Source organism: Tachysurus fulvidraco, chromosome 11 (genome assembly GCF_022655615.1).
Source record: "Tachysurus fulvidraco isolate hzauxx_2018 chromosome 11, HZAU_PFXX_2.0, whole genome shotgun sequence".
NCBI classification, from domain to species: Eukaryota; Metazoa; Chordata; class Actinopteri; order Siluriformes; family Bagridae; genus Tachysurus; species Tachysurus fulvidraco.
Window position 1 is genome coordinate 22,856,401 of NC_062528.1, and position 27,753 is coordinate 22,884,153.

At 43.2% G+C, this 27,753-nt stretch overlaps 1 protein-coding gene across 9 annotated transcripts in view; it reads left to right on the forward strand.

Annotated features, from left to right (window-relative positions):
- Positions 1–12,696, forward strand: part of robo1 (roundabout, axon guidance receptor, homolog 1 (Drosophila)) — a 295,430-nt gene extending 282,734 nt beyond the window's left edge. For 8 of the 9 annotated variants that reach the window (XM_047820606.1, XM_047820607.1, XM_047820608.1 and 5 more), the window contains 8 exons: positions 668–790; positions 3,250–3,385; positions 3,491–3,727; positions 3,811–4,289; positions 4,374–4,529; positions 9,147–9,395; positions 10,073–10,281; positions 11,576–12,696. In XM_047820606.1, the coding sequence (XP_047676562.1) occupies positions 668–790; positions 3,250–3,385; positions 3,491–3,727; positions 3,811–4,289; positions 4,374–4,529; positions 9,147–9,395; positions 10,073–10,281; positions 11,576–11,590 (1,604 nt within the window). In that variant the 3' untranslated portion in view covers positions 11,591–12,696. The remainder of the gene's footprint in view (positions 1–667; positions 791–3,249; positions 3,386–3,490; positions 3,728–3,810; positions 4,290–4,373; positions 4,530–9,146; positions 9,396–10,072; positions 10,282–11,575) is intronic. The other variant, XM_047820609.1, reaches the window with a different exon arrangement.
- The last annotated feature ends 15,057 nt before the right edge of the window (positions 12,697–27,753 follow it).

Below are 27,753 nucleotides of genomic sequence, written 5' to 3' on the forward strand. Positions count from 1 at the left end.
TTCCAACAGTGTAGTCATGTCGTTAAAATTTCAATATACACACAGCGGCGTAATTCAACCTTCGGTGTATTTTTGTCTCTCGGTAGACTACGTACGTCAGATCGGACAGATAATGATGATGGGGATCATTTGCATGGGGCTAACAGCATGCACTAAGATGGTTCTGTCACCTAATAAACAACTTATATGGATGCCATTACATCACTATAGGAGGCTGTGCACAAGCTTGTGACTACTGTATATAGAGTATGTTCAAATATATACAGTAATGGCCTACAAACCTGAATGAATCGAAGCGTCTGAAGGGACTAAGATATATTTTTAACCCTGGCTGGCGATCAAGGGAAGTCTGTCACGCTGTGTCGAACAATCCTCAGCTCACGGTCGTGCATCGAAAGCTAGACGATTTTCGAGAAGAAATAATTTTCTATATTATGTTTTAAATGATTTATTTATTTATTTAAATTAAGCTGTTAAATTTGTACATTGGTGGAAAATAAAACCTACCAAAAGCTAACGTTAGCCGTCGGTACACTCGTCTTGTTTGGCCTGTAGTTCGGATACGACTTCACGATGTGAAGAGTTTAGTGTCGGAATTCATTCCGACTGAGAAATCTTAGCGTGTACAATAAACACAGCCACTAATTATCTTGTGCTTCATGCAAAGCCTCAGACCACTACAGAAGTGGAGACAGCACCATGCCGGCCACCATCCCATATAACCAAGCGCCCGATCCCAATCCCAACGCCGGCTCCTACAGCAGCTCCGACCGAGGCAGCAGCACATCCGGTAAGAGTCTCGCACACATTCTGTAAGACTCCAGATAAGGTACTTACTTACTTACTTACATACTTATGTACATCCTCTTACAGCTCAGGGAGAAAACTAAACTATGTGGAGGTTTATTTTTCGGCTTCGGGTTGCTTTTATAGGCTCGTTTGACAAACCAGGACCGTGCAGATGGTACATTTTGGGATGCTATCATCTCGACGATCTCAGTGTGGTCTTCAGCATATACTGCCCTAGATTAGGGTTAGTTTAGTCGTGTAGCTAGGCTCGTGTTAGTAGGCACCCACATTTACTTGCCTTACCCACAACTTCATTTATGTATGTATGTTTGTACTGTATATTTGTATGTTTACCTTTGTATGCTTTAATCTCACTATCATGCTGCCGAAGCCCTCACATTTCCTCATGAGGGAAGAAAAAACGACCGTCTGATTAGATTTTTGGACTTATCATCAAAGTGGCAGTTTGTTAGCGTTATGTGATGCACGACGGGGTGTTGCAAATGTCGTTATGTATCGTGATACGTTTTGCTTACATTTTTTTCCTCCCATATTTTGACCTACATTTGTATCTAACGTTAAGATTAAATTTACAGCCCAGTTACCAGAGCTGTTAGTTACCTTAGCTGTTAGACCAGCGGTCCCCAACCTTTTTTTCTCCCCAGACCGGTCAATGTTTGATAATTTTACCGCGGCCCGCTGGTCGTGGGGGGTGGCGGCTATACAATTAAATTAAAATGAATAATTTTAATGTAATTGTATTTAAACATGCCTTTTTAACTCAATACAACGCTAAATCAATGAGAACCCTGAGCTTGTTTCTTTACAACGAGACGGTTCCATCTGGGGTAATAGGAGACAATGTCACCCGAAGTGTGTCGCTTATGTCCAGTTTATTACGTTGTTTTGTTTCGGTTGCCATCACTGCAGAAATCCCCACTTCACACAGATAGCATGTCGGAAATGGCGATAGGGATGTAAGTGCTGTGGTGACAATCTCAGGGTATTCCGCCATGACTTTAATCCAGAACACCGGCAGAGATTCTAACTTTCTAACGACGTCTGTTTCGTGCTCATTTTTTCTAATTTGTGGGTTAAAATTGAGCAAACACAATATACACGTACACCAAGCACTGTTAAACATGACAAAGTACCGGTGAACAGAGAGAAGAGCGATACACACCTTCTCTCTCCACCAAAGCTACAACACCACTGCCGCTCACAGCCGCTCAGCTCCAGACGTCACCTAAACCCGGCCAGATATCATGATATTTTGCGCATGCGCGGTATTGGTGTGGCTTTAGGTGACGTCTCTCAGCTCACGGTTAAACTCTCGTCCATGGAAAGTCGCACAAACCCGACAGAAATACACCACAGTAAATAAAATGGAAATAATTTAAATGTTCCTTGGGCAGCCCGGTACCATTTGGTCCACGGACCGGTACCGGTCCGCGGCCCGGGGGATTGGGACCACTGCTTTAGGTGATCCATCTAGCACGTTTTTCGTCATGATTATTAGTCGTATCAATTATTATTACATTTCAGCCCGTTTCAAATCCTATTGAGTAATAAATCATATTCAACACACGAGACCTTGAGATTGCTTTTCCTGGACGCTTTATAGAATTCCAGAAGACAAAAGAAAAGCATTAAGGTCAGAACAAAATGAATAAGGTTATGGGTTTTTTTTCCCTGTCCTCAGTCTATCTGGTGTGCGCGTGCAGATCGGTAGCATCTACGTTACCTGTTTCAGCACGGATGCGAATCTCATCGTCCCTCAGGACCTCGCAGGCCAGATTGTGTTCTGCCACATGCCTCGTTTTGGGGTTTTTCTCCCCTCTCGAAGTCATTAATTACCCTGACTTTCATCCATGTTCATAAAAACGGGGGGATAATGTTGTCAGAGAGCCGGTGTTTGTCGTGCGACAAGGACAAATGGTAGCCATTCTTCAGCGTGCGCGAGGCTGCCAGGATAATGCGTTCCTATCTATTTTTATATTGTATCCGTGCTTCAGGTAATTAAAGCAAAGTCTTGCGGTGTACGGAGGCCTCACAGCTCATTGGCTCTGAATCCTAATGCTTTGTTGTTAATTGGGCTCTAATGCGTTTCTTTTTCTTCTTTTCTCTCTTCCTGCGTCTAACACCAGGCCACGGAGAGTATTAGGTTTGAAAAATAGCTTCTTTTTTTGGAGCAGCAGGCGTTAATTACAAATAGAGGGATAATGTGCTTGTGCATTTTACACTGTATAAATTATTGAGGTGCTGCCATTAGTGTCGGAGTGTAAAATTGTCATACGCACATCAAGCTCCGGGGAGGGAGGGGAGGAAAAAAAATGAGCCTGCGGTTAGTAATGCGTTTTAATTTGCCTGGAAATGATTTACGACTCTTGCAATGAGATGGATACGGATAGTGCTGATGGGAGTGTGTGTAACGTGTGCGTTCTGCGTTTGTCAAAACAGGAAGTCAGGGGCAGAAAAAAGGGGGGCGAATTGCTAAAGCACCGAAGCAGAGCGCAATGAACTGGACTGACCTGCTGCCTCCTCCACCCATCAGCCCACCACCCTGTCAGGACTACGGCATTTCGATGGATGACAGGTGGGTCTATTGAAACACCACATGCACACACTATACCTTCTCTCGACTGTTAGTGAGGAAACAAAAGACAAAAGTCTCTCTCTGTCTCTGTGATGTGGTTTTCAGCTATGAGGCAGAGCTCCAGTGCCCCATCCCTCCATCTCGCATGTACCTACAGCCTGATGAGTTAGAGGAGGAGGAAGCAGATCTGGAACGAGGCCCTACTCCACCAGTTCGAGGAACAGCGTCCTCTCCTGCCGCTGTATCCTACAGCCACCAGTCCACCGCCACCCTCACGCCTTCCCCACATGAAGAGATGCAGCCCATGCTCATGGAGAACCCAGAGAACAACCATGAGCGCAGGTGAGCTCAAATCCAATGAATTAGATGAATACGTGCTACTAATTTTTTTTTCGATGACAAACTGTCGTTTGCCGTTTCCCCAGACGGCAGTTAGTCAGCCCTCCTCCGCCACCACGGCCTGTCTCACCCTCTCACACATACGGCTACATCTCCGGCCCCCTGGGTCTGGACACTGATGATCTGGAGGACGACGAAGAAGCAGATGAGACAGACGCGGATGTGCCACTGGTCCACCAGAGATACCCTCATGTGCTCATTCCTGCGCATCAGCACAGTGCCCATCCTAGGCTGACGTTGCGCGGACTGGATCAGACGCCAGCCTCCAGCACGTGTGAGCTGGACAGCTCGGTAACCGGTTCCATGATCAATGGCTGGGGCTCGGCATCCGAGGAAGACAGCGGGTCATCTGGGCGCTCCAGCGTCATCAGCTCATCCGACGGTTCCTTCTTCACCGATGCAGACTTTGCACAGGCCGTGGCTGCCGCTGCAGAGTATGCCGGGGTCCGGGTCACAAAGCATTCTGGGAAGGGGTTGCCTCACTCACACTACACTGGGCCAGGAGGTAAGGGAAACATGCTTGATTTTTCTGTACTATCATAAAGGTAGCAAGATATACTTATAATTCATGACTTTGCTTAATCTGCAGCACGGAAATACCAAAACCTGCCCTCAGGTCATCGCCCAGCAAGTCCCTTTTCTACAGATAGTAACATGAGTGCAGCTGTGGTGCAGAAAAGACCTCCAAAGAAACAGAAACAGCAAGCAGCTGGACACTACCAGCGACGAGAGGCTTACACAGATGGTACGTGTTCATAAGTAATAATTTAGCAGGACATAATAACAGAGCTTGAGGTATGATTCAGTCCATAACTTCCTCAGCCAGCTTTAGTCCCAAAAGTCTTAGCCCATTTTTTCTTCTCACAGAGACAAAGTCAATATCAATACCAGCAAAACTAGATGCTACTAACGATAACGACAATCGACCTGGTTTAAATAGCGACCATGTAAAAGTACGAGTTTGCGTTTGTCCACGAGTGGTTACAAAGACGCGTAAAATCAATCACACATACGATCTACAATACAAGAACATCGCAGCCATCATCACTAGTCCAGAAAGAGCAGGACGAGTCTCCTGCAACATCCTTAGGGATCCCGTCCTTCCTCCCAAGGCTAATAAAACTGCCCCAGGTGGTGCTGCTTACCTTCGAGTGCCCCCACACACCCCTCCCGTTCGACTACACACACACTCACCCTATGCCCTGCAGTGAGGTAAACACTGGGCATTCGTGCAATCTGCTGGCAGGGTTTCATCTGCCTCTTCTCTGGGGCCATCATAAAGGTCACTGTGTGTGTGCAACGTGTGCCACACACAGCCAGCTGCTGGGCTTCATCAATGAGTCACTTGTCCTTGTGTGTTGACATGGAGATTTAATATCAGACACACACAGACCCTGGCCTGATGTCTCAGATCAGCTACTCCTCCTACATGCCTCCCCTCGTCTATCCTCCCCCCGCTGTAATCTCTTCATCCTTTCTTCCATCCATCCCACCAGCAACCCCCTCCTTCCTTCATGCTCATCTTTTCCCCTTTCCCATCTCTGTCTTTCAGCTGGGAAAGGTTGAAGAGAGGCATGCGTGCATCTTGGGCGCATTAATTCCACCAGCGGTCCATATTCCAGACGACGAGCGCGTGCATAAGCCACTGACCACCATGCTTAATTCTCCCTTCTGATCGGATAGAAGGTGTAGCTTCATTCTACACAACAGCAAATCTGACAGTCAAATCGAATGTGTTTCGGTAAGATGAATGTGCTCGTTCGAATACGGTTGCGTTTCTATGGAAACAGATTTGCGGACGTTTTGTAGTTACTTCAACAAATACCGTTCAGCGCTACTAGAAAAGGAAAAAGGGGGAGAAAAACACTACCGGACGTGCTGTTAGAGGAAAAGAATCAGTTCTGGTCTGGTAACCGTGACTTCGCTCCATCCTACAGAAGGAATAATAAATTAAGGCGTGTTTGGATATAAATTACACACAAACCTACATACAGTCCAAACGTACCTGTGTTAACAGAGCATCGGATGTTTTGTGACTTGTTTTGCTTTTAATAATAAGCAATAGGATTTAAAAACAGAACAGGAACAGGCTCTATAAAATAACAAGCATTCCCAACGTACTGATGTATTGTACGTACACACACACACACACACACCTCTGTTCATTTTGTTCTTGTTTGCTCAGGGCTTTGAGCAACACCAAGCTTATTATCTGATCCTCCTGAAGTTCCCCTGCATGCCGCCACATTATTCTTCAGCACACACACACACACACACACCATTCTTTAAATACCATTTGATTTATTACACCATAACTATGATCACTGTAATAAAAGATTTTGTATGCAATCAACAGACAAGACACTGTTTCACACACACCCCCATTTGTATGTACAGTAGCAGAGTGCAGGTGTAATGAGACGTGTTGGAAGAAGAAGCCTTTACATCTGTGTGTCATGTACAGTACATTTCTGCACAGAGAGTTTCTTTCTTCACATATCCCAGCTTTGGACGTTGGGGTCAGAGCACAGGGGCAGTCGAGATTAGTGTGTCGTGTTTGTGTTAGGATTTTGGGATCAGTTTACATTATAATGATGTCACGTATCTGACATATATCTTAGGGGCAAGAAGTGGCCTAATGGTTAGAGAGTCTGACTCGTAATCCTAAGGTTGTGGGTTCGAGTCTCGGGCCGGCCACTGCTCCGGGTGTGTGTTCACGGGGTGTGTGTGTGTGTGTGTGTTCACTGCTGTGTGTTTGCACTTTGGATGGGTCAAATGCAGAGAACGAATTCTGAGTCTGGGTCACCATACTTAGCCGTACGTCACGTCACTTTCACTTAAAAAGTACATTCCAGCATTGGCAACCTCAACAGATTGTAGACATGTGATTTCCATCGACTATATTTTGAGGAAATCGTTGTTCCCGTTATGTCATGGACCTGTCACACTGCACGCTGTCTCTGAGACCGGCATCGATCCACAGCCTGCATACAAACACATTAAAAAATGCCAATGTGGCACCAGGGTTCCTCAGTCACCATCGACAGGAGCCGGCTGTAGGATTTAAACAGCGTCCTCAGGGTCATGAATAAACATAGCTTACAATTCTTGTTGTGTTTATTATATACAACGAAAACATTCAGGGAAAAATCTTTCATTTGTCTTTAAGATTTAAAGGTGCGGTGATGCACGATGTTTGAGAAATACTTCAGAAAACTGAGTCGGGCCGACTAACAAAACAAACGTGTAGCCGATGAGCAGAAAGAGGCGTGTCTTGTAAATATGTGGCAGAGAGAGTGTTCAGTGCGCATGTGTGACATTAGCATAAAGGGGCGTGTCTTGTCAATATGTGGCAGAGAGTGTGCAGTGTGCATGTGTGACGTTAGTATAAAGGGGCGTGTCTTGTCTATATGTGGCAGAGAGTGTGCAGTGTGCATGTGTGACGTTAGTATAAAGGGGCGTGTCTTGTCTATATGTGGCAGAGAGAGTGCACAGTGCGCATGTCTGACATTAGCATAAAGCGATTGTAACATCAACATGGCGGATGCCTGCCGTTACCTCTGCCTCAGGTGTTGAACGTCGTCTTCCGCGTGAAACGGAGCTAAACCTTTCACGCTACAACACACAGTACTACAAAAACACATTTGTATTACCATAGTATTACTCATTGTGTTCATTTACTGATAAAAATACCCCCTCGGCCAGCCGCCCCAGCAGCTTCCGCCATAATAGTTGCCTGGGTTACGTTTGTATGTGTGGGGCGGAGCTAAAACAGGGGTGACACCCATTTGTGTTAGGGGCGTGTTTGTTTTGGTGATTTCAGATGTCAACATTGGCTTTCAAACATTGTGCACCTCACCTTTAATGTTCTCCAACTTGGACCAAATTCACACCATGCATTAGGAAGGTCAACTCTAACACAGGAATGTGCTTCATTTCATCCTTACATATGTACTATACTATAGCATCGGTGTTTGTTGGAATGAAACCAAGTGGTGTATTTAATGAAGATCTGAAAAAATGGTAAGGGTTTTTCTATGTGTACTTACAGTAGTGCTCTTAATGTCATCATATTTATATCCAGTGCTGAGATCTAAGCATCATGTTTCTTTGCTATATTACACTATAATGTGCTTTACGGTATCTCAGCTTCGGATAGTGATTGGATGGAACTGAGTGCACTGCCGTGTCGCTGCCGAAAACCTTAATGTGACTTTGGTGAGGATCTGAACATGTCGATTTTTATTTTAAAAAAAAGTGTGTTTTTTGTTCATTTATGTATTTATTCACCTTAAAAAAAAAATCCACCGTACTCGATTTTCATCAAATTCACACCATGCGATAAAAACATAAAAACTTATTTTTCAGAAAATTCACACATGGCATTAGGAAGGACAAAACACACAAAGCCGTACACTTCGTCCCTCCTCTCACATTCCGGAGCTGAGACCTAAGCATATTTTCCCCCAGACGATATTAAAAACTAGAGATTGAATTTGTAGAAATGTTTGAAGAAGGAAGATTATTTAATTTTTTTTTTTATCCAGAGCTTCTTGATTCCTTTGTTGAAATTTCTACAACGAGCGCTTTTCAGTACACGTTTTTCCCAATTAATAAATAAACCCAGAGTAATAAATGTACGAGGCCACTCACAGCTTGTTATGTTCGAGCTTGGGCTCAAGGAGAGTGTGTCGTGTGGACGCCGTCGGCTCGATCTGTATCTGGCTCACGGCGATTACTGAAGTGTCGGCTGCTGGTACGAAACAAAGTAGAATGAAACCGAGTGCGCTTTCCTTTGACCAACTTAATTCATAAGGTGAATTTGTTATAGACCTGTTTACAGACACTGAGATAAAAATGGCATCTGCGTTGTCCGTTCACACTCGAGAGGACCGTATGGATTTAAACTATATCCTCGGGGTCGTGAATGAACATCGAAGGCTTGCTGTTTTTATTAAAACTTTGAGGGCATTCGGGGAAAATCTTTAAAATTTCCGCACTGGAGAGAAGAGAAATTTGGCAAACGAGCAAAACTCGCTGCTACATACAGTACGCTAATGACCGGTCCTTGCCAGCAGGTCTTTCTGGTTTGCCAGGCTGCATGTGGCAAGGACTGTAGAAAGGACTATCAACGTGCAGCTGGCTTCAGGAGGCACAGCTCGGCTTCTCTCACACCTAGCAGGTGCTAGACAAATGAGTGCCGGTGTCAAATTAGCGCGCTGTCACTCTGGCCGTGAAGGGCAAAACCTCTTTCATAAATGTGCCAAGAGTTTTCAGGACAAAGTAGCACAGGAATACTTTAAATAAATATTGCACACACACTTTAAAAAAAAAATTTGATTTCTTTCCCCTTTTCACACAGACCTTCCTCCACCACCCATCCCGCCTCCAGCCATGCTCAAGTCCCCAACTCACCCAGCCAAGGCAGCAGCAGAGACGGGAAGGAGGTCCAGCTCAGCCGAGAGCAGAGACAAGCGAGACAAGAAGCCCAGAGATGCCACGGACACGAGAACCAGCTCGTCAGAGCGTCGAGAAGCCCAAGAAAGGCAGAGGGCTCAGAGAACTGGGAAGTCCAACAAACCAGAGCCGAGCACAGGACGTCAGGACCCAGGTGCTACAGCTCGACATTAACGTCCTTCTAAACGTTATTTTTCCTAGAATTAATAACATAGGTTGAATAAATTAGAACAGACTATTGTGTTAAAGTAAAATAATAAACATCAGGTGTAGCTTGGGGGTCACGGTGGATTAGTGGTTAGCACGCTCGCCTCACACCTCCAGGGTTGGGGGTTCGATTCCCACCTCCACCTTGAGTGTGTGGAGTTTGCATGTTCTCCCCGTGCCTCGGGGGTTTCCTCCGGGTACTCCGGTTTCCTCCCCCGGTCCAAAGACATGCATGGTAGGTTGATTGGCATCTCTGGAAAATTGTCCGTAGTGTGTGAGTGAATGAGAGTGTATGTGTGCCCTGTGATGGGTTGGCACTCCGTCTAGCGATGGAAAAAAAAAAGATGAATAAATGTCTTCCTAGGGAAAGTATGAGCAAAGCCACTACTCAGAATTATCACCGTGACTTATGTAGCACCTGCCATACTGGTCTCTATCTGCCATATTTGCTCTTACTTAAGAAAAATGACATAAAATCAGCAACAAATCACAAGAAATGCCTTTGCACTAAACTTTTGAATGTATTAATGTAGAATAAATACATAAAAACGTGGAGCATTATCATTTGAGTTCTGTGTGAAGAGTTGTTAAGGTTAGTGAGTGTTGTTTATATCTTGTCTTCAGAGGATATCGTGCCCTACAGTCGACCCTCTTTCCCAGGTGTCCACCATCCCCGGGGTGACAGAGACCCGAGCTCCTCCAGCTCCGTGTCATCGCGAGGTTCTGGAGGCCGGAGGAGAGGCGAAGGAGTCTCTGGGAGCCGCAGGAATCCTGCAGAAATTAGCCTCAACACCATAGGAGCCTTCCAGCCAGGAGAAGAGGAGCAACTGGAGGTATGGTTGTGTACAGACACAAGGCCACACCTTTCCTTTGATGAACCACCAGTTTACTTGAAGTAGTTCTTATGAGAATCAATTAAAGGTGGGGTCTCCGTTGTTTAAAAGCCAATGTTGACATTAGAAATCACCAAAACAAACACGCCCCTAACCAAAATGGGACACGCCCCTGTATCGATAGCTCCGCCCACACGTACATACGTAACCCAGGCGACTAACAGAAAGAAATGTGTCTTTATCATAGCTGAAGGGAAGAACAATACGATTGTAGATAAACAAACAAGCAAAAATGCCACACAAGCATAATGATGTAAAGGACAAAGGCATATATTAGTTCTGTGTAACAAAGCAAAACCAACGTTACTCACCTATCGAGAAGGAAAAAAGCGCCTCGGCGTCTTAAGTAAAGTCGGCCACATATTCACAGGTCGGAGTTTCCCGAGTCAATAACTCCTGAGCTAAACGCTGTTACTACACAAAACGCGGTTGTAGCTGCCTCTCTACATTACTACGATAGAAAAGAGGTGTTATTTGTGTAGTAACAGCGTTTAGATCAGGAGTTATTGACTCGGGAAACTCCAACCTGTGAATATGTGGCCAACTTCCTGCTCCTTCAGTTCTCTCCAGCGCTGGAAAGCTGATCCTATATTAACACGTCCTACTTCTTGTCCTTATCGTAAGTCTTTCTTTGCTTTCTTTCTTTGTTTTTATCCTCCATGTCAATGTTAAAACCGCTTTCTGCTAACGTCACACTTGCGCACTGAACACTCTCTGAACACACCGCCCATAATGACAAGCCCCACCCCTTTCTGCTCATTGGCTACACGTTTGTTTTGTTTTTGTTGGCGGTCCGACAGTTTTCTGAAGCATTTCTCAAACAACAGAGACCGCACCTTTAAATACATTCTCTGAAATTTCTTAAAGGGGTTTTTGGTCGGTCGTTTTAGTTCTGTTCGTTTAGACTCAATGATTTTGCAGACATATGCTGACTTTCTCTTTTCTTTAGCCTATCATGTACTGTATATCCGCTTATTCAGACTGATTGGCATTATAATTATGATTGGCTACGGGTATAACGGCGTTCTGTTTTAGTGAATACTTTTGATAAAGTGGTTCTCTAGGACACTAGAAATGTTCAGTAGGAAATCAAAAGGATCCAGAAAATAATCCATACACAATCCTTTATAACTGACTGGATCATTTTAAGACTTATATATTGGGTCACAACTATTTACAGAAAATTCACCAGTGTGTTTTTTTGTTTGTTTTTTCCCCTCTTCCCTTTCCTCAGATGGCCGAGAGCTGAAGTCAGAATTGACGCGTCACTGTTTTATTAACCATCTTCAACTTTAATCATCTCAACAATGCCTTTCCTTTCATAACTACCCATCTTGAAAACTGACCAACTGTTTAGCTCTTTTAATTGTGCGTTTATGACATTTCACAAAAAAAAAAAAAAAAAAAAAAAAAACACAAACATATAACGGCGCATCCGATGGGGTGACACTGATTTTGGCTTAATGTGATGTGTATGCAGCGAGTGCGACTTTGCTCAGCAAGGCCTAGATGCCAGACATTACTGTTAATGAATAATATTAGCTCCAAGCAGAAAGGGATGGATTTACCTGTAAATAAACATGTATACAGTACATGTCTTTTATAACGTGTGGTACATTGGATTTTGTCTTCCTCGGCTTATTGGGATCATGTCAAAACATTTTAATATTATTCTGTAATTGTTTGTATCACGTCCATCCTGGTTGTAAAATCGTCCTTGCATTTAGATTGAATACGTGTTACTTTTTTCTTTCCTTTTTTTTTTGTTTGGTTATAATGCACTGTTATTTTGTCGTCTGTCGATGTTTATTGTTATTTGTTTGCCATTGGTTTTAAAAGCACAATCACTAAACTTTATTTTGAACCATGTTATCGATTAACCTTTTTGTCCTACGTGAGAAGAACAGGTACTGTATGACGAAAGGCCTCGTTAACCCTGACGTAGTTGGAAAAGAGGAAACGCTGTTTACAAATACGGAGTTGAATGAACAGGAAAAAAAAAAAAAAAAAAAAAAAAAAAAAAAAAACACGGCCCTGCGTCTCTCTCTCTCTTTTTCTCTCGCTGCCCGATTCTAAGAAATGTTTCATTTGCGCATCGTTCTATCGGCACACCTTCATCTACTACATTATGCACTTACAGAAACTTGAACTGAGGAAACACAAATCTGGAAGGATTGGCTAGCTCAGGGCCGTGGCGTCGTGCCCAGACGTCGGTCGCTTTCGAAGAGGAGAGAGGACGCTTAGTGTTTACTCGAGAGGGCATCTGCAAATTTTTTTTTGTTGTTTCTTAAAGTAAAAAAAAAAAGCATCAGAAAAATAGAAAAAAAAATCAATAAAGAAAGATAACTAAATTGACTTGTGTTTTTGTTGTTATTTACATCGTGTAAATTTTCATAAATTATGGAAAAGTTCAAACATGTTAGGGCCTTTTTACACCCGGTCACTTCGTGTGTTGTCTGTGATCCGATAGCTATCTGATTAGTTAAAACTGTCCCATTTACCAGGTGTAAAAAGCCCCTTTGTTTGCTGCAAATCAGAGGTTTCTACAATCAAATCAATCTTTTTTTTCACTATAGTAATAAATTACACAGGGACGTTTACTTTGGCTGCTCCGAAAAGCTTTGCTGTTAGGAGCCGTTTATTTTTTTAACCTTTATGGAAGGAGTCTTTACGTCAGCACTTAGGACAAAAGGTGTTTATCCTTCATGCTAACATGGGTGAGAAATAAGCAGAAGCAGAATTATAGCTGCTATAACATCAGTGGAAAAGGAACTAAAGTTTCTGTGGTGTCCCACAACATTAAACATCAAAATAAGACAATACTCACCTGAGGAACAGACGGGGAAGATCTTTAAGAACAAACATGAAGGGAGATTAAAAACTATGTGCGGGAAAAATAAAGTAATAAATAAATCGCAAAACATTCAAACATTAAATTAGTACTATTTCTGTTACTCGCTCTTCAGTTTGGTGTCACTAACTTTGAGTAAGTGTGTAAAAACTTTTGCTCTCACCTTTGCATGACCACAAGAAGACATCACTGCAATCTTGTTTATCCATTTCAAGCAGCGATGGCATTGAATAGATGAAGGAAGTTCTACGGTTTAAAAATAAGAAGTGATCGACGGGGTATCGATGTTACACGGGTCGTCTTTCGGGACTCTCCGTGGGATCGGCGTATGTGATTCAAGGTCATGCCACATGATAAAGCTATTCATCACCGTAGCGTAGTGATCGCATTCAGACACATTACATTAAACTTATTGACGTTTATATCAGTCGTCTGATGAAAAGTCGTTACACCTATAAACTGTGGTATGGCTGCTGTCATGTTAATATGAAATCCATTTGTGCCTTAGCCAAATTAGAAACCTTAAAATTATGGGCTGCTGATGGGTTAAAAAAAAAACGGGCATTGATATTAATTTAATACGGCTGAATAACAAATGAATTACTGATAAATAATGTATCATCTTAGCGGTTTGATGGAGCCTTTCAGATCTCAGCCTGCCTTATTTTGTAGTTCTTTCTGGTGCCACCAAAATAGTTCTGATTAATCAAGCCATGGACTCCAGACACCATCTGAAAGTGTTCTGTGGTATGTGACACCAAACCATACGTCCATTTTACGGCAGGACGTCCATGGTTTGGACTTTCCACGTTCCACAGATGCTCGATCAGATCTGGGGAAATTTGGAGACCAAGTCAACACCATGAGTTTTTCGTCATGTTCCTCAAACCATTCCTGAACAATTTTTGCACTGTTGTAGGGAGCATTAAGCCTCTGAGAGAGGTCATTGTTATTAGGAAACACATGACAAGAAGGGGGGGGACACGGTGGCTTAGTGGTTAGCACGTTCGCCTCACGCTTCCATGGTTGGGGGTTCGATTCCTGCCTCCACCTTGTGTGTGTGGAGTTTGCATGTTCTCCCCGTGCCTCGGGGGTTTCCTCCGGGTACTCCGGTTTCCTCCCCCGGTCCAAAGACATGCATGGTAGGTTGATTGGCATCTCTGGAAAATTGTCCGTAGTGTGTGTGTGTGTGTGAGTGAATGAGAGTGTGTGTGTGCGCCCTGTGATGGGTTGGCACTCCGTCCAGGGTGTATCCTGCCTTGATGCCCGATGACGCCCGTGACCCGAGAAGGGTGTACTTGGTACTTAGTAGGTGGTTCAAATCAAAGTAACGTCCATTTAAATGCCATGACACAAGGTTTCCCAGCAGAACATTGCCCAGAGCATCACTCAGCTTTCGCTGATGCAGTTGTTTAGCCATCGCAATTCAGACCATTCACAAGTTAATCAGATCATTACATTCACCCATTTTACCTGCTTCCAACTCATCAACTGTGTAGACATAACATTTATCATCAAATATTGAACCATTGTCTTTAAGATATACCTTTATTCATCCCACAATGGGTAAATTCCTCTAGAAATTTCTAATTTAGAATGGAAATTGTACGGAACTGTGTGGAAGCCTTCTGCGAACACAGAGTCGAACTACACAATTCACTAAGCTAGCACTGCTATGACAAATTAAGTGAGGTCTAATATTTAAAAACTAATGAACCCCAAATTCCAACATGTCAGAACTCGACACTTTGTAAGAAGCAGTGAAATGTCAGCCGGGCACTCCGGGTCCTTGTATGTCCCAGTAGTCGATGCCGCCGTCTTGGTTTTGACTGAAACAAGACTATTTTGCCCCAGGTGTTCCCCTAATAAGCACCCAGCTAAACGAGAACAAATTTGGAGCAGGAGCAAACCGTCCTCCTCTGCCTCCATCCATCATTTTAATGAGCCAAGTTGTGTACGAGCTTCACTACAACTAGCAGGTGATTAAATTTCAGCGACACACACTCAGACTGTCCCTGTGATGTCTGCTATATGGAAATCAGAATGCGTTCATAACACTACGTCTATTAGCACTTACCTAGCGCTACCTGAGGCAGCCATAATGCACAGTTAGAGCCCAAGTACAGAAATCAGGCCAAGTGATGGAAAAGTACTTTAATCCATCTGAAACACAGAGGGAGACTGCATGGGAAATGAGGGCAGGGTAATAATGTGACTGAGTATTGGAGTAAAATATTACTGATGGATAGCTTTCACTGTTTGCATGATTACTTTCTTCTTTATGGACTACGAACAAACGAAGAGCAACACAAAAAGTATCACAAAAATCTCCACCTAATTAAGCTTCGTCATAAAATGTCTCTTCCTGTGTCCTCACAATGCAGTTTTGATGAGACACGTAGCTTGACGGAGATACGCACCTTCCATCTCACACACAGCTGTTCACCCCGAGCCTCCTTACTCCTACAGATTACTTTCATTAACCCGGTAAAGCCCACCGTTGCAGAATTACATCACTTTTAACAATTTTTTAAAAAAAGCCTGCGAATGTTTTTTTTTCTTCTTCTTCTCAAGACCACATTTACATAGTTAATGGGTTCTATTGTTTGTCCTCATAATGCTATTTGATAGAAGAAGTGTTTATAGGTCCGGTCATCTGGCCATGAACTCACTCTACCTGCAAACTTCGCGTTTGTCACGCTGAAGCAATGGCGAGTGACGATCCAAGTGCGGTTTGAACTTTTACTAAATCAAAACAAGAAATAAACAAATAGGCAGGCAAAAATAGGGCAGAACACCGAGCAGAACAGGGAACAGAGACAGAGACATAGACATAATTAGACAACATACTACACCAACAACGACTAACACCAGGGAAGTGGACAAACAGTATATATAGGTGACAGGAACCAATGACAAAGCAGAGACAATCAGAGACAAAGACAACACACCTGGAGGAAAGATTGAGTACAATTAGTGTCCATGGTAATTAAGAAGTGGGCGGAGCAAGCAATTAACAACAGCAGACAGAAACAGGACAAAAACACAGACAGACTTATTACAGGGTTGAGCTCATCTCTTTTTTTTTGCATCACTGGATTTGTCAAGATTCAAGTAAGAAAAATTCCTCACATATTTTTTGTGTGTTTATTACGATGTCCAGAACACGTACATGTTTAGGTATTTTGGAAAACATTAATAAAATTTGATTTAGAGCTTGTTAAGTCCATGTAGTAATTGTACAACTTTGGGCCAGAGTGCTAGGCAACGTAGCTTGTGCACCTTACACATTACATAAGGACACTGCACTTCTCACATGGTCACACAGTGAAATTTAAACTGTTAGGTGATTCATAACTCATGTCTAAATGTGCTTTTCTGTTCAATTTGTACTGTGGTACCCCGCTTATCGACCTTAATCCGTTCCTTAAAACCAGTCGAAATGCGAAAAGGTCGAAGAGCGAATGTAATTATCCCATAAGAAATAATGGATACCCAATTAATCCGTTCCCGACCTCCACCGATACCCAATAATGAACAATTTTTGCCCCGTCTTTAGCAGTATTAACACTAAATAATACATAAAATATTGTATATAATATAGTAAAAAGAATAAATTAAAAACTTTACGAAAGTAACCAAAAAAAAAAAATGATTGTACTGTACTGTACTTACTCGTTAAGTCGCAGTGATGGCTTGATGGAGTGGGCGGGAGGAGGCTGAGTGGTGGTGTTAGTTGGAGGAGGATGAGCTCTCACTGCCAGGAGACTTTACACTTTAAACAAATTATTGTATACACAATATACGTGCACTAAATCGTTATATTGACCGCTAAATAACACTAATACTGTTCGCAAACCGAAGTTTCATTTACGATAGACGAAGGCTCTCCACGAAGGCTGAGGCGAGACTGGGAAGATCCTTAACCTCGCGCTACGTGGGTCGAGGTCGATAAGCGGGGATTTGGTCGTTCAGCGGGCGCAAATTTCCGTCAATAAATCTGTTCGCTAAACGAAAAGGTGGATGTCCGAGCCGGTCGATAAGCGGCGTACCACTGGACTTAGTTTAGAATGGACCATAATTAAACACAAGAACACATTTTATGTGGTATTTGAAACTCCATCATATAGAGCAGTATCTGAAACTCCCCGTTGTTTGTTATTTAACGTCTAAACGATCCTGAGATTTTTTATGAGTGTTGCCCAATTAGCAGTTTGTAGCAACTCAACATTCTTTCTGTTCCACTCCTACCGCTGCTATCGTGACAGCTTGCGATCTTCAATAAGCTAGTTTTGTATTGTTAAGTTATTAACATGCTAGCAAACATCAGAGATTTGCAAGGGCTACCAAAGGGGTGCTACTGTTACCAGAGTATTCATTTAGATAACTTCTTGCACTTCCACTAGAGTAAATAAATTGCAGAAATTTTATTCTAACAAATTTTGCATACTTTTGAGATTTTATCTGATGTTCTGGACATAGCAGATATGAACTAGCAGAGAACTATGTTTTACTATAAACGTCATCTACTAATATAAATGACTCGACAGACTTTTTATGCAGCAGAATTCAATATAAAACTATGTACACAATCAGATTCAGCTAGATCTTGTGCTCCGAAGTCGCCAAGCGGTTCTAACCGAAAAGTTGAGCTACAGACAACCAAATTCTCATTTACGTTACATTTACATTTGTGGGATTTAGCAGACACCCTTATCCAGAACAACATACATTTTTCAACCTACATGCAATTGAGGGTTAAGTGACTTGCTCGATGTTCTAGCAGCGACAGCTTGGAGGGACTGGAATTAAAACTCACAACCTTCCGATCTATTAGCACTTACCTAGCGCTACCTGAGGCAGCCATAATGCACAGTTAGGCCACGTTCACACCACACGTCTTAACGCTCGATTCGGATATTTTGCTCAGATCTGATTTTTTTTTTTGTTTGGCTGTTCGCATTACCTTTAAAAATGTGACCTATATCAGATACCGGTGTGAACTGTTTGCGGTTTCGAACTGACCCGCATGCGCAAACGAACGATAACGTCACACGCAGCACGCCGTCGCGCTAAAAAGTTGGCGAGGTTACGGAGGAAGTGATGTATTCAATGCAAACATTACGAGCTGGTTCACGTAACCACTTTATATAACACTCTTAACACACTCACGTTACCAGTCACGTTTGTGTCACGTTTTCACCGGCTGGCGAAAACTTTTTTTTTTTTTTTCCGCCGGCAAAAACGTGACTGGTAATGTGTGTGTGTGTTAAGAGTGTTATATAAAGTGGTTACGTGAACCAGCTCATAATGTTTGCATTGAATACATCACATTACTTCCTGACTGGTAACGTGTGTGTGTGTTAAGCAAAAAAAGTCTTCGCCCGGCGCATAATTGTGACGAATGTCGATGTAGATTGACGTAAAAGTGACATTAAAATCCGCCTCAGCTGTTCACACTGCGGCCACATATGAAAAAATCAGATTTGGGTCTGATTCAGGACCACATATGGAAGTGGCCCAGATCTGATTTGAAAAAACACACACTACTCCTGAAGAAGTCTCACCTTGTCACTTGACGCCAAAAAAAATCAGATTTGGGCCACTTTAACCTGCAGTGTGAACAGGGCCTTAGAGCCCTAGTACAGAAATCAGGCCAAGTGATGAAAAAGTACTTCTCCATCACTTGTCCCTTGCCCAGGCTTCAGGAGATCCACTTAATTCTTAAAACTTAGTGTAGATACTGAAGTACTGATATAACTTCCTGTATGTAACCCATTCATTCATCAAACTGATCTAAGAGTACTTTTATTTTTAAGACCTGAACCGCACCGCAATCATTTTAATAAGCCTGACGTCGTTACGGCTATTACAGCAGTCGCTCTGGTCCTTCTTCCTTTACTGCTGTTCGTGGCCTCATTAGTCAAAAAGCACCGCCACCGCCGTCCCTGTTCACCGTCTCGGTTGACGTAAGCCATCCTCGCTCGTAAGTTACAGACAATTTTTCATCTTTCTAATTATTTTTCATCAATTATGTGGAAAAAGGGCCATCTCTCTGAAAGTTGGCATCATCAGTGACATGCTTAGTCAGATTTATGAAAGGAAACCTGTGCCAGAATCGGGGGGCTGTAACGAGCCAAATCAGCACAGACGGACAGTAAGTTTATCACGTCTGCAAGAAATAAAAGGATAGAGTAGCTGTCAACAACCGCTGACGACCGAGTTCTGTTTAATCTTCAGGGAAATTAGCACCTTACTAAGATGATTATCTTTCATCTATGACAGTTTTCCCCAAAGGTTTTCCATCGCAGATTCGTATAATACTGTACGCTATATGGCCAAAATGATTGTGCACTCCTGACCACAACACACCAAAAGGTGGTTCATCTCTAATCTGTTATTTCCACAACAACAGAAGCACATAACTGTATAGAACTTTTCCTCTACTGGAAGGGGGGGGGACGGGTGGGGGGGACGGTGGCTTAGTGGTTAGCACGTTCGCCTCACACCTCCAGGGTCGGGGATTCGATCCCCACCTCCGCCTTGTGTGTGTGGAGTTTGCATGTTCTCCCCATGCCTCGGGGGTTTCCTCCGGGTACTCCGGTTTCCTCCCCCGGTCCAAAGACATGCATGGTAGGTTGATTGGCATCTCTGGAAAATTGTCCGTAGTGTGTGAGTGTGTGAATGAATGAGAGTGTGTGTGTGCCCTGTGATGGGTTGGCACTCCGTCCAGGGTGTATCCTGCCTCGATGCCCGATGACGCCTGAGATAGGCACAGGCTCCCCGTGACCCGAGAAGTTCGGATAAGCGGTAGAAAATGAATGAATGAATGAACGAATGAATGAATGGAACTGAGGCCCAAGCGAGTTTCAGCATGACACGGCCCCCGTGGACAAAGCTAGCTCCACGAAGACATGGTGTAGATGTTTAAAGTTGTAAAAAAAGTTAAAGAAGTCGAAGCGGAGTGATCTGCCCCAAATTAAACACACACACACACACACACACACACACACCCTTCCCCTTTATTTAGCTACACAAGATTTGTTGCAAAATGAGTGCAAATTATTTTGCATTCTAAGAGACCGATGCTTGTGAAATTCAAATGCTGCTGATTGTTAGATCCCAGCTGCTACTTATTGGCACTGAACCTCATTCGGTTCTATTTATTTATTTTTTTTATTTTGCTTTTGCATACATTCTGTTTACAAAGTAACCCCGGTGTAATCACGTTAAAGACGCTGTAGGAGGAGCCGTGAACGTCGTCGTCAGATACACAGACGCCTTTACGACTTCCTCATATTTGCCATTGTGTGCAGTACTAAAGGGGTACTAAAAGGGTATTAGCGGTGTGTAAACACAATCAAGGCTTTAGCAGCACCGTTTTTGTTACCATCCTGCACTGAAAGACCGACACCAGCAATTATTGAGCTAAAGCGCAGCGATGATGGACCGAGTCCAAACATTTTGAAGCTGACCGTGAGCACATAATAGGACTAAATTGGCATGTTTTCACAGTCAAATGACCTGCTTGAACAGAGCCGCACACAGACGAAGAGCGATGATGGATGAGAGGTCAGGACACGGGTGAGCGCATGGTGAAGTCTTTAACAGGCTGGAGGATTTCTCTCTCTCTCTTTTTTCCCTTTACACTCCCACGCTCACACTCACCACTTCACTTCAGTGTGTTTTGTGTGTTTAAGGTAAACATGAACTAACAAGAACTGCAAATCTTTCATTTACTAAATGCAACATTGTCAACGGGCTGGGTGTGTTTTCTTAAAGCTTTAATCAGGGGGTTCCATAGAGACACACACACACACACACACACACACACACACACACACACACACACACAGAGACACACAAACCCTCACACACACACACAAAAACCCTCACACACACACACAAAAACCCTCACACAGACACAAATCCTCACACAGACACAAATCCTCACACAGACACACAAAAACCCACACACACACACACAAAAACCCACACACACACACAAAAACCCACACACACACAAAAACCCTCACACACACACACAAAAACCCACACACACACACACAAAAACCCTCACACACACACACAAAAACACACACACACACACAAACCCTCACACACACCACAAAAACCCTCACACACCCACACCCAAAACCACTCACACAACACACCAAAAAACCTCACATCACACCCCCCCACACACAAAAAAAAACCCTCACACACACACACACACAAAAAAACCCTCACACACACACACAAAAACAAAAAAACCCTCACACACACACAAAAAAACCCTCACACACAAAAACCCTCACACATACACACAAAAACCCTCACACACACACACACAAAAACCCTCACACACACACACACACACAAACACCCTCACACACACAAAAACCCTCACACACACAAAAACCCTCACACACACAAAAACCCTCACACAAACACACACACACACACAAAAACCCTCACTCACACACAAACACACACACACTCATTCACACACACACACACACACACACACACCTTGCTTAAAGATTGCACAGCAAACATGACATTTGTACATTATTGCTTCGGTACAGAACCAGTGGTACAGAACCAGTGGTACAGAACCAGTGGTACAGAACCAGTGGTACAGAACCAGACTCTTGCTGCTTGTAAGGGATTAACTGTAAGGTCTCACTATAGGCACACAGCTGAAAGCAGCCTACAGCAGTAAAGAGAAACATGGGAGGTTCTCAAAGTTGTGACCTTTTTGTTTCACTTCATCTAGAAATTCATTGTTTAAATTTCTAACAGCATCTGATCTTTAGCCGCTGTTCTCTCTCGTCACTCACGACAAAGCGTCGGATAAGGCTCTCTGTCCTCGTCATATGTCCATAATTAGTTAAGGCAGTCTCTTATCATATCAGCTGCAGGGCGAGCACGTGTGAACGCAGCGGTATAGCTCACGGTCCTGTTGAAAGCTTGTTATATTGATTACTACGCTCCCATCTTCCTTTACCTAGACTAATGAGCCGCCAGGATTTTCCTCTAGAAAAGGTTAATACAATATTGAAACGTCAGGAGATTAATGATATCGTTTTCACTGCCGGGGCCCCTCGTTGACGGAGGTGACAAATTCCTTGCCCTTTTCACTAGGGCTCGAGTCGTGTGCGCGGTCATGGCCCGGATCTCACCGGACCCAGAGAGAAAAATCTGTGAAAGAACACAAGACGGAGAAGCACTAGCGGATGAAAGGATGACACAACTAAAGGGATGGCTAGGTCTCTGTCAGGAAACAGATTAAATGAATCCATCTTCATTAGGATGATACAGAGTGAGTCAACCAAGCAAGGGAGCCAGTGTGTATGTGTGTGTACATGTCTCTTTTGTTTTGCCCTGTGCACTGGTTTTGGATTACTATTTAAATCTATATATATATATATATACATATATATATATATTAGTATATAAATCTCCAGCGTGCTGATATTTAGCTAGACGCATTAATACAGACCGAGGAAAACATACACATACACGATTAAGTTCCTAATATAGAGTCAGTAGAAAAGCTTTGCTACTCGAGTAAATATAGAAGTCTTCTATAATCCAGTTCTACTTGAGTTAAAGAAAAAAAATGCTCCCGTCTCTTCTCCATCTGCCCTCAACGCAGGACGCAATACACACGTGGACAAAATTGTCGGTACCCTTCGGTCAATGAAAGAAAAACTCACACTGGTCAAAAACTTGACAACCTGACAAAAGTAATAATAAATAAAAATTCTATGAAGGTTAACCAATGAAAGTCAGACATTGCTTTTCAACCACGCTTCGACGGAATTATTAAAAAAAATAAAATAAACTCATAGAACAGGCCTAGACAAAAATGACGGTACCCATAACTTAATATTTTATTGCACACCCTTTACTTTCCTGTAACGGTCAATCAGACTTCTGCACCTCTCAGCAGGTACTTCGGCCGACTCCTCATGAGCAAACCGCTCCGGTTGTTTCCGGTTTGAAGGGTGTCTTTTCCAGACGTCATGTTTCAGCTCCTTCCAAAGATGCTCAATACTGTAGGATTGAGGTCAGGGCTCAAAGAAGGCCACTTTAGAATAGTCCGATGTTTTCCTCTTAGCCATTCTTAGGTGTTTTCAGCTGTGTGCTTTGGGTCATTGTCCTGTTGTAAGACCCATGACCTGCGACTGAGACCAAGCTTTCTGACACCGGCCAGCACATGTCTCTCTAGAATCCCTTGATAGTCTTCAGATGTCATTTGTACCCTGCACAGATTGATGCAGCAAAGCAGCCCCAGAACATAACAGAGCCTCCTCCATGTTTCACAGAGGGACAGTGTTCTTTTCTTGATATGCTTCATTTTTCCATCTGTGAACATAGAGCTGATGTGCCTTGGCAAAAAGTTCCATTTTTGTCTCATCTGTCCATAGGACAGCTTTGTGGCTTGTCAACATGTAGTTTGGCATATTCCAGTCTAGCTTTTGTATTATTGGTGTCCTCCTTGGTCGTCTCCCATGTAGTCCACTTTGGCTCAAACAACGACGGACGGTGCGATCCGACACTGACAATGTTCCATGACCATGAAGTTCACCTTGGATCTCTTTAGAAGTCTTTCTGGGCTCTTTTGTTACCATTCGGATTATCCGTCTTTTTGATTTGTCATCAATTTTCCTCCTGTTAGCTGCTTGGAGACGGTCTTATAGCCTTTACCTTTGTCATGTTTGACTATAATTTTCTTTCTAATCTCCTGTGACAACTTTTTCCTTCGCTTCCTCTGGTCCATGTTGAGTGTGGTACACATCACGTCACCAGACAACACAGTGACTACTGTACCTGGAGCCCTATATATAAACCCACTGACTGATTACAAGATTGTAGACACCTGTGATGCTAATTGTGAGTTTTTCTTTCATTGACCGGTATCAACCGTATCAACAATTTTGTCCACGTGTGTATTTGTGTAGTAACAGCGTTTAGCTCAGGAGTTATTGACTCGGGAAACCTGTGAATATGTGGCCAACTTCCTGCTCCTTCAGTTCTCTCCAGCGGTGGAAAGCTGATCCTATATTAACACGTCCTACTTCTTGTCCTTATCGTAAGTCTTTCTTCTCTTTCTTTCTTTGTTTTTATCCTCCATGTCGATGTTAAAACCGCTTTCCGCTAACGTCACACATGCGCACCAAACACTCTCTCTGACCATATGGACAAGACACGCCCCTTTCTGCTCATTAGCTACACGTTAGTTTTGTTTTTGTTTTGTTTGTCGTCCCGACTCAGTTTTCTGAAGCATTTCTCAAATATTGGAGACCGCACCTTTAAATCCTGTTCTCACGCACAACAGAGTATTGTACAGAGAAACTGAAAGTCCTGGAAACTTTCTTGAGCTGACAAACATAGCAGAGCATTCTGAAGTGTACAGAGCTACACTTTATGCTCAGGTTCAAATTCCTGAAGACAAAACTGAAAGCAGAAAGACCCACAAATAAGCAGCAACTGAAGGTGGCTAAAGTAAAACCCTGCCAAGCATCTCAAGGGAGGAAAGTCAGCATTTGGGGGGTCACAGTGGCTTAGTGGTTAGCACGTTCGCCTCACACCTCCAGGGTTGGGGGTTCGATTCCCGCCTCCACCTTGTGTGTGTGGAGTTTGCATGTTCTCCCCGTGTCTCGGGGGTTTCCTCCGGGTACTCCGGTTTCCTCCCCCGGTCCAAAGACATGCATGGTAGGTTGATTGGCATCTCTGGAAAATTGTCCATAGTGTGTGAGTAAATGAGTGTGTGTGTGTGTGTGCCCTGTGATGGGTTGGCACTCCTTCCAGGTGTATCCTGCCTCGATGCCCGATGACGCCCGAGATAGGCACAGGCTCCCTGTGACCAGAGGTAATTCTGAGAAGCGCTAGTAAAATGAATGAATGAATAAAAAGTCAGCATTTGGGTTCGAGGTTTCTGGAAGTCACCGAAGGGTTAAAATACAGAATATATTTCTGTTCGTTTGTTTCATTACTTTTGAAAATGTGAAAATAGAAAAAAACTGTAAAAAAAAAAAAAGACCCTTAAAGCTAATTAAAATTAAATTTATTCATTAATTTATTCATTTACGTATTTATTTATAGCATGTATTATTTATTTATTATTACTAAATAAAATTAATACAATTTAATTTAATTAAATTAAATTCTACACTTCGGTCACATCTGGGCTGCTTCATACCAAATCCATCGTGGTGGTGTACATCGGGGTATTTTTTATTTTTTTTATCATTATTTGGTAAAAAATAATTACAAATTGTCTAGAAGCAAATACGACATGTTTATTATAGTATTTTATTAATAAGTACCATTTATAAGAAACGAGAAACAGCTGTCATACAGGTTTTTTTTTTAATCCAACACTAGATCGTGATACCCGGCATGTGGTGTAGAAAGAAATACAGTTTTACAAATTAGGTGTGATTTAAAGATAACGGCAAATCGGGTACAAGCGTTCGGTGCAATATAGCATGAATTTAGCCTGGACTTCCTGCTAGGGACCATCCTGTCCCTAGATGCCTGCCCAATGCTAAATTACACATGAATATAAAGGCCCCTTTAAACGCTCCTTCAGATATCGGCACAGCCGAATAGGTTGTCGTCTCTAGCGAGCTTCTGTGCAAATAACTGTCACGTGAACACAGTGAGTCGGGAATCTGGGTTCGGTTGTAGTAATTACATAACTTTAGAAAAGCGTAGGATCACCTTTAGAAAAGGGTGTTGACAATTAAAAAGATAATGCTGGATATTATTCCGGTTTTTGGTTTGAACCTCATGTCACCAGATGTTCATTCTTCCCCGGTTTGTGTTTTTAATTAGAGGCTCCGGCATGCAGACTTGTAGCTGCTAATCTGTTCTTTCAGCTTGCGACGCGAGTGAGCCGAGCGTGAAAGTAATTGCGGAGTATAACACAAATTGGATCTTAGTGAGATGTGACTCGCGGCCCCTTCGAGGCAGCGTTTGCGCAGCGATCAGGACAATGCACGTTTCTAAACTATTTGATTACGCACACTTATGGATGTTTACGGTCATAGGCGTAAGCAAGAAAATGTAAAGCGGTGTGTGATTGTATTAAACATTGACTCGATATAACCGCTTTACACAGATACAGCAGTGATTTTGACTATCCATCCATCCATCCATCCATCCATCTTCTACCGCTTATCCGGGGCCGGGTCACGGGTGCAGCGGTCTAAGCAGGGACGCCCAGACTTCCCTCTCCCCAGACACTTCCTCCAGCTCTTCCGGGGGAATACCGAGGCATTAGAGACATAGTCCCTCCAGGGTGTCCTAGGTCTTCCCCGGGGCCTCCTCCCGGTTGGACATGCCCGGAACACCTCCCCAGCGAGGCATCCAGGAGGCATCCTAAACAGATGCCCGAGCCGCCTCAGCTGACTCGTCTCGATGTGGAGGAGCAGCGGCTCTTCCCGAGTGACCGAGCTCCTCACGCTATCTCTGAGGGAGCGCCCAGCCTCCCTACGGAGGAAACTCGTTTCGGCCGCCTGTATCCGGGATCTCGTCCTTTCGGTCATGACTAATCATATTAGATGTACAGTCAGGTACAAAATCACAAACATATACGTACGAGGGGAAATTACTGGCAACCCTACAGAACATTTTAAAGAACTAAGAGTCCATGTATTTTTTATGTCATCCGTCAATCTACCAAACTGGAAACGTCTCATTTGTCAGACTGAACCTGTACTGTGAATTTTACTCCAATGGTACTGGAGTAAAATTTTTACCAGCTACCAATTAAACGGGGGTAATTAGCATCGATTCACTCTCATCCTCTCTCTCAATGTGGCTCTCACTGTCAGTCTGCGTCTCTCTCTCTCTGTCTGTTTCTGTCCGTCTTTTTCTATCTCTGTTTCTGTCACACAGTTTCCATCTCTTTTGTGTCTACCTCCTTCTGCATGTCTACCTCTTTCTGTCACCATGCCTTTGTCTCTACATGTCTTTGTCCTTCTCCTACTATCACTCTCTCTGTCCCCGTCTCTCATTCTGTTACACTCTGCCTCTTCTCTCTCTCTCTCTCTTTCTGTCTTTCTTTCTTTCTTTGCCTGACCCTGATGTCACAGCCAAATTGGAAAGAATTCATGTTATTAAGAGCCAATAAATAAATAAAAAGTTATTTGTTTATTTTTTATAATGTAAAATGAGAGCATATGTCAAGCAAAGCCTGACTTTATTGCAGGAAATTATTAATATTAATAATTAGGGTCATAGGGTCGTGCTTATCATGTAGACGCTCTGTATCCACTATCTCCGTGTCCTGTTCAGAGCCCGTGATGTGGTGATGCACAAACCTGAGGATGTATTATAAAGCTGTATGAAAACCTCCATCACCAACCACTAACTGTGAGCAAGGAAGCATCCTGTGTGCCAGGAAGCATGAAACAAGGGGTTTAGTAATAATTCGCAAGACTTGTATAGTAATCAATCAAGTCAAACTCAATGCCAACAGTGCCAAAGCTAACGCTAATTTCATTCATTCATTCATTTCCTACCACTTATCCGAACTTCTCGGG